The sequence below is a fragment of the Osmerus mordax genome, chromosome 12, assembly GCF_038355195.1.
Source record: "Osmerus mordax isolate fOsmMor3 chromosome 12, fOsmMor3.pri, whole genome shotgun sequence".
NCBI classification, from domain to species: Eukaryota; Metazoa; Chordata; class Actinopteri; order Osmeriformes; family Osmeridae; genus Osmerus; species Osmerus mordax.
The window spans coordinates 13,132,416-13,139,452 of NC_090061.1; the positions used below are offsets into that span (position 1 = coordinate 13,132,416).

Consider the following 7,037-nt stretch of genomic DNA (forward strand, 5'->3'; position numbering starts at 1 on the left):
TAAAATATAACCATCAACAATAGACTCTTATGAAGTCACTTTCTAACCCCCTCAGGATAGTTTGTGTATTTTAGCGCCATCTGCAGTACAGGAGTATGCAGAAGGACACATCATTGGAGACATGTTCCTGGACATTTATTTGATAAAATGCTGTTGGTTTTATGTGAATATTGTTACGTGAGTAATTTTATGGTTATGTTAAATAACTGGTCATAATGCAGAGGCAACATTTTAAAATCAAGATTTTCATTTTTATTGAAAAGTTGGCCAGGATTCTGTACAGCAGAGAGGGAGTGCGATACACAGGGTTAGGAAGTAGGGGAGGATAAAGAAACTCAATTTCCCATGGTGCATCATACCCTGAGCCGAGAATCATGTGTAAAACAGCAAGATATTTCTCGTTCCCTCTTTGGTGCTGCAATGAACTGAGGGGGGGGGGGGAAGGAATAGGGAACGAAAAAGAAGGAGGTGAATGGGGGGAGGGGGGTTGAGGGGAGTGGGGGAGCCGAGGTCAGACCCTGGGGGAGAAAGAGAAGAGTAGAGAGTGGTGGAGGGGTGTCTGGGTCGCCAGCGGCTCCTTCCTCGGAGGCGTCCTCTACGTGAGTAGAAGGCTCTCTCTTCGGCCTCGCCCTCCTCCCTCGCTGTGCAGGGTCACACGCCTCAGCCAGGGAAGAGGCCAGGCCTCAGACATCTCTCCCCCGTTCTCTCTTCCTCCTCCCCTCTCCCTCGCCTCCGCTCTTTCTCTTTCTCGCCCTCCCTGAGCCTCACTTGCTGGCCATGGTGTAACATCCCATCTGGTGCCACTGCATGTCGCGGATGCGCCTCACGGACTGGAACTGGGGGCAGCGGGCGCCGTACTCGTTGAAGTGTCTGAACTCGCCCTTCTCCAGCAGGTACTGGCTACCACGGTAACCGGGATACTGGTATCCGACCCAGCTGCCGGGGGGGGGAGAAGAGGAACATGACAGGTCAGAGATTCTTAATCTCTCTCCGCGACCACCCAACCGCATGTTTTCTCACTGTGTCTGGCCCGTTCTATGTGTTCCTCGTGTTCTCTAACTGCGTTCTAACCCTAGCCCGTGAGTGCTATCTAGGCTAATTCTCCCGGGTGTTTGCGGCCACTCACGTTCCACAGCTGACCATGATGCTGCCCACTCTGTCGGTGAAGCCGTAGGAGAACAGGCTGGGGACGTCGTCGTCCATGATCTCCATCTTGCGACCCTTGAACTGTCCGACCTCGTACAGGCAGATCTTGTGCTTCTCAGGGTCCTGGGAGAGAGGGACGAGAGAGGGAAGAGAGAGACGTGTGAGAGGATGACGGAGAGAGAACGACGGAGGAGAGGGGAAGAGGGGAGAAATGATAGGGGTAACGGAGCGGGGAAGAAAGGAGAGGACATGGAGAGGAGAGGAGGAGAGGGAATAAAAAAGGAGGTGAGGGCGGGGGAGAGCGGAGGAGAGGAGGAGGCTCTCACCATCCTGACAGGCCTGAAGGACAGCAGGTAGTCGTTCTTCTGGCAGTTGCTCCAGGAGTCCCAACGAGGGTACTCTCCCTTCTCCAGGATGTACATCTCTCCACAGAAGTTCATCTGCTCGAAGCCCACGAAGCTGAAAGCCACAGGACTGCAGGTTAGCATGCTGCCACACAGCTACCACAGACACATAATCACCTGAGCCTGGACCTGGCGACACACACTGCCCTTTTAACAACAACCAGCTGTCCAGTGAATATGCCATAAAGAATACCACATACTGGAGGATAGAGCTCAGTGGAATTCCATCTACGGTCATTGACTTCTACAGAGATATGTGTACTACTGTGTAGAGTCAGTTCCCTGGCGGTCCTTGTGCCTGTTCAGGCGGTTCACTTACGGTCCACACTCCACACGGAGGGAGCGCACGCGGTCCATGCCCATCTCGCACACGTTCATGCACTCGTTGCTGATCTCGATCATGCGACCCTGGAAGTTCTCCTGGTCGAACACGTACATCTGAGGGGAAACAACACAGGGCTGGTAAGTTCCAGAAGGGCGTGTTTGTGTTAGGTTGGGCCCGGGGAGACAGAGCTGCTGTTCTGAGGGGATACTTGCCTTGTAGGACATCATTCCCATCTCGGACTTCTTGCTCTGGGCAGCCTTCCCGTCGGTCTGGGAAGCAGCCTTGGTCTTATCTCCAGTGGACATGATGACTGGGAGTGAGAGGAGGAGAGGAGGAGAGGATGAGAGGAGGAGAGGGATGAGCACCTCATGCGAGGAGAGAAAGGGTGGAAGTGAAAGGTGGTGGAGGTGGTGAATGGGGATGGGGGGAGACGGGGGGGGTGAGGGGAGGGTGAAAGGAAGGGAGGGAGGAATTAGAGAGGCAGGACAGTGAAGGAGAAGAGAGCGTGTGGTTGAAGTCCTGTTTCAGTTGCGTATGTGTTGCTTCTTACGTGAATGGTAAATGTACTACGAGTTGTGACTGCCGTTTTGAAGAGGTGTCCCGACACCTCTTCACCTGTGCATGTGTGTGTGCATGCGTGCGCCTGCCGCTCTTACCTGTGTGTGTGTGTGATACCTGCGCAGAGCCTCACTCAGAGAGTGTGTGTAGCTCAGAGTGTCCGCCGCCCTTTTATACTCTGGCGCCCACCGTAGAGGGATTAGAGAGAGAGAAACAAACCAGCTGAGGTCAGAAGCATGGGACAATAGAACCACCGCATCATCAGAGAGGGACAGCCACAGGGGAGGGGAGTACAGGCAGGGTTAGGGTGTGTATGGGTGAGTTGGGTGGGAGGACTGTAGAACATAACAAAGTCCAAAAGCCATCTCACTTAACTGTGACTGTGAGGCTAAGAGACGTTACTGATTATGGTTTAGAAAACATATGAGCTGTTTACTGTATACCTTTAAATACTGTGTTTTACGTTGTACTGGATATTCACGTTGTTGATATTTCAAAGTGAACACTGTGTTCCTTAGGGAATCTGGTTGACATATTCCCCGGATGAGCACAGGCTGGCTAAATGTATTATGGAAATATTGGGTTGAAGTCAACTACATTTGCAATGTCACAGATATTTAGATACACTCCCGTTTGCCGTTTAGTTTGACATTGATTGCCAGCCTGTTGGTGGGATTAGATTTGAGTGAATTGATAGGGAGAGACAAGGATGATGTTGGTAAGCATCTGCTTGTTATTTACACAAGGTGATTGTATAGGCAAATCTAGTTCCATTAAATAAGGTTTAATCTTTCTTCATGCAGAGGAATCCCATTGTGGAGTTTTATCACATTTCCTAAACATGAAACAACTGCATGTGTTTTTGCTTTTTTTGAGTGGAGTTGCAACCTCGGAGGAAACTCTTTGAAATTGTGCGCGCGCTTGGTGACATGGCATTCATGCATATAACGGTTCTTTTTTTTTGTCCTCAAACATTTGTCTGTACATAAACGCATAGGAATAGCCTCACCGCTGTTCACTGCCCCCCAATGACACTTGTTCTGTGCGTGCGCACCGTTAATCCCAACATTCTCCATCTCTATCCTGCCTATTGTGCCCCAGCACACGCTGGACTGCTGACTGGTGCATAACATATCGGTCCACTATTGTTTCCGGTCCATTCACTCCAGAACGACACACAGAGTGGTCTGGCCATCTATAGGATGTGCTGACCTGGCTCATCGCCCTGGGTCAGAAAGACTCAGGGACCTACCAGAAATGCCAGGAACGTGCTTTGCTGTCGATATTCGAAATGGAAGCTGGAAACTTGCGGCGCACCATGGACGCGCCCTGGCAAGCGCGCTCCTGTTCCGACCGGTATATAACTGAAGCGCCAGATTCGGTTAAAGCTCTACGCGAGACAGGCGTTAGGCGCGTGCCACTCCCGAGTTCATCGAATAAGTGACTATCTAGGTAAGGTAAGGTGCCAATTCCGTATTTAACAGATGAGGGAAAGTCAGATAGCAACAGACTTATTCAAGGACCTATACACATACAATTAAAACTCACCAAAAAGCACTAACCATACAAACACGTTTAATATTTAGGCTACACTTCATGTAGCATATTTCAGTTACCCTTATTCTCCATATTCCGTTGGCGGAATATTCCGTTGCTTATTTATATAAAAATGAGAAGGCGTGCTTTCTCATCCATTTTGTATCAATATCCCCATAGACTACATGCGTTTTAATGTGAGGAATGTATCTTACAGTTGAAAAATTAGAATAGATTTGTATATTTAATGTTTAATGTATATTTTATATAATTGGTGTTCCGCAGACACACTTGTGTTGCAACAGTTGAGAGAGTCTGTGTTAATTTCTGTCCAGGACAAACAAAACTGCGGCACTAACCAGTAAATTCTTACTAACCAGTGAGATGAACGTTTACACGCAGAATATTTTAAAGCGTAATAGAGGGGAGTAGAGCTCTGTTTTGGAGTGGAGACTGAACAAGGGTTGTTTAGAATGTTGTCCTCAAAGTCTCTCTCTCTCTCCCTCTCTCTGCCACTTCCTTGCTGCTCCTTCATCTCAGGAGTAAAGATGTACAGATCTACAAGATCCCCAATGATGCAATCTATGGTTAACTCGGGAATGGGAATGGCCCCTTTCTTCAAGGTTACTACAAACATTCAACACGTTATTTACACACACACACACACACACACATACACACACACATACAATGGCTGGATGAATTCTGCCAGCTTCTTACATACCTTTCTTTCTCCCTCTTCCTTTAACTCTCTCTCCCTCTCTCTCCCTCCCTCCCCCCCTCTCTACAGGTGACAGTTTTCGAGCAGGAGCACTTCCAGGGAAAGTGCCAGGAGTTCACCTCTGAGTGCTGCAACATCCAGGAGTGTGGCCTGGACAACATCCGCTCCATCAGAGTGGAGAGTGGAGCGTAAGTACTTCCATGTGTGTGTGTGTGTGTGTGTGTGTGTGGAACAGGAACTACAGCATTTGTAACTGACGAGTCTGTGTACATTTAGAGTGAATCTCGCTAAACCATGTTGGTGTCAGTTTCCATCCTCATCCCTTTTCTCTCCATCTGTGTGTGTGTGTGTGTGTGTGTGTGTGTGTGTGTAGCTGGGTGGGCTTTGAGCACCATGACTTCCAGGGCCAGCAGTTCATCCTGGAGAGGGGAGAGTACCCTCACTGGGACTCCTACAGCGGCTCCCTGTCCTACCACGTGGAGCGCCTCATGTCCCTGCGCCCCATCTACTGTGCCGTGAGTACCTGGCGTGTGTGTGTGTGTGTGTGTGTGTGTGTGTGAGAGAGAGAGAGAGAGAGAGAGTGTGTGAGAGAGAGAGACAGTGGGAAGAGAAGTGGAAGTGAGAGTGTATAAAAGTGTACAAACCTTGGTGTGTCCGTGTGTGTGTGTGTGTGTGAGAGAGAGAGAGAGAGAGAGAGAGAGAGAGAGAGAGAGAGAGAGAGTGTGTGAGAGAGAGAGACAGTGGGAAGAGAAGTGGAAGTGAGTGTATAAAAGTGTACAAACCTTGGCGTGTCCGTGTGTGTGTGTGTGTGTGTTGCAGTCCCACCAGAGCAGCCGTATGATGATCTTTGAGAAGGAGAACTTCATGGGCCGCAGCGTGGAGCTGTGTGACGACTACCCCTCCCTGCAGGCCATGGGCTGGTGCATGCCCGAAGTGGGCTCCATGCACGTGCAGTGTGGCGCGTGAGTTACAACGCACGCGCACACAAACATCCATGTAACCAGTTCTAGCATGACAGCAAACTGGGACGTATATAGGCTTGTATGAAACAGACCAAACTCAAATGCTACAAGCTGACCCATGCTCACCCAGAGAGTGTCATACAACACACACACTAGTCCCAGCCCTGAACAACAGAAGCTCACAGCTAAACTCCCCCCCCCCCCCCGCTCTCTCTCTCTCTGCAGCTTTGTGTGCTACCAGTACCCTGGATACAGGGGCCAGCAGTACATCATGGAGTGTGAGAGGCACAGCGGAGACTACCAGCACTGGAAGAACTGGGGCTCTCACTGCCAGACCCCCCAGATCCAGTCCATCCGTCGTATCCAGCACTAAGAGGGGGCCAGGTTGAGGACAGCAACCCCCCCAACCCCCTTCCCCCTTCCCGACCCCCTAGTACTGCCCTCTCTCCCCGTCTCCCCTGACCAGGACAGCATGGGCAGACCCACTGACAAACAGAGCCACTCCACGGTACGATGAGACAATGTCGCACTGTAAAAGCACAGGCCCACACACGACATATAGTAGATGTACTGATACTAAGATAACACAGTGTCTTTTTATCTGGTTCGAGCAGCCACACACACACACACACACCTGCACTGAACCACCCGAACCCCACCCCCCCCCCCCCTTAGGCTCCACAGGGAGGATACCCACAACCCCCCTGAGGTGCTGGAACCAATCGGAGCGGAGGTCGTCAGACGCAGGTCTCGACATGGCTGCCGCCCCCCTCGGTCCAGTGCAGCGAAGGGAAGATGGCCGCCGCCGTGGTCCAGCTCTGATGTGTTCATGTGTGTGTAGGAGGTTTGAACCACTGGTTGACAAATAAACTCATGGTCACTTCAGTCAACAGGTCTGTTTGAATCATTCATGTGTGCGTGTTGTCGAGAGGGACAGTGAATTAAATAAGATATTACACGATTAACAAATGTCCTTGTGACAGACTCGCACAAATATAAAAGTTTGATAAAATATTTTTATTTTATTTAAATCAGCAATTCAGAAGAAAACTTTCTGTAGAATTGGTTTTAAACATGTCAAGCGGACAACACAACAAAAACAGGAACCATGACGTGATCACATTCTAGAACCCTCAGCAAATGATAAATTATGAAATTTGAGGAAAGTGTATTTGAAGCAAAATGATGCATAGATAACAATTCAACATTCCTCAATTCTTTTGCGAGTTCTTCCAAGTATCTTTCGTGATTTGTCTAGGGAACTGAAACACTCCTGAACTTGTGTCGCTTTCTGAAACACTTGTCAGCCAAAACAGAAACAGAGTGCTGTGGTATTAAATGAAATCAACAGGACAACCGACTGAACACAACATGTTGAACAAAAA

General features: G+C 49.5%; 2 protein-coding genes across 2 annotated transcripts; one reads left to right on the forward strand and one right to left on the reverse strand.

Moving 5' to 3' along the window:
• Positions 1-764: 764 nt before the first annotated feature.
• On the reverse strand, positions 765-2,180 carry LOC136954038 (beta-crystallin B1-like). The gene is made up of 5 exons (XM_067247567.1): positions 2,088-2,180; positions 1,870-1,988; positions 1,473-1,605; positions 1,127-1,269; positions 765-936 (listed from the first exon to the last, which is right to left on the reverse strand). Exons 1-5 carry the CDS (start codon positions 2,178-2,180, stop codon positions 765-767), a joined length of 660 nt encoding a protein of 219 aa, XP_067103668.1.
• Positions 2,181-4,517: 2,337 nt separating this feature from the next.
• Positions 4,518-6,025, forward strand: cryba1l1 (crystallin, beta A1, like 1). Its single transcript, XM_067247814.1, has 5 exons — positions 4,518-4,592; positions 4,760-4,878; positions 5,064-5,205; positions 5,510-5,652; positions 5,878-6,025. Exons 1-5 carry the CDS (start codon positions 4,518-4,520, stop codon positions 6,023-6,025), a joined length of 627 nt encoding a protein of 208 aa, XP_067103915.1.
• Positions 6,026-7,037: the final 1,012 nt, after the last annotated feature.

Excerpts from the sequence above, each read along its gene's own strand:
- cryba1l1 (XM_067247814.1), top strand. The coding sequence starts at position 4,518 with ATGTACAGATCTACAAGATCCCCAATGATGCAATCTATGGTTAACTCG. Across the intron at positions 4,593-4,759 it reads GAATGGCCCCTTTCTTCAAG|GTGACAGTTTTCGAGCAGGA; the intron begins GTTACTACAAAC and ends CCCTCTCTACAG. Across the intron at positions 5,653-5,877 it reads ATGCACGTGCAGTGTGGCGC|CTTTGTGTGCTACCAGTACC; the intron begins GTGAGTTACAAC and ends CTCTCTCTGCAG.
- LOC136954038 (XM_067247567.1), bottom strand. The coding sequence starts at position 2,180 with ATGTCCACTGGAGATAAGACCAAGGCTGCTTCCCAGACCGACGGGAAG. Across the intron at positions 1,270-1,472 it reads CCTTCAGGCCTGTCAGGATG|GACCCTGAGAAGCACAAGAT; the intron begins GTGAGAGCCTCC and ends CCTCTCTCCCAG. Across the intron at positions 937-1,126 it reads ATCATGGTCAGCTGTGGAAC|CTGGGTCGGATACCAGTATC; the intron begins GTGAGTGGCCGC and ends CCCCCCCGGCAG.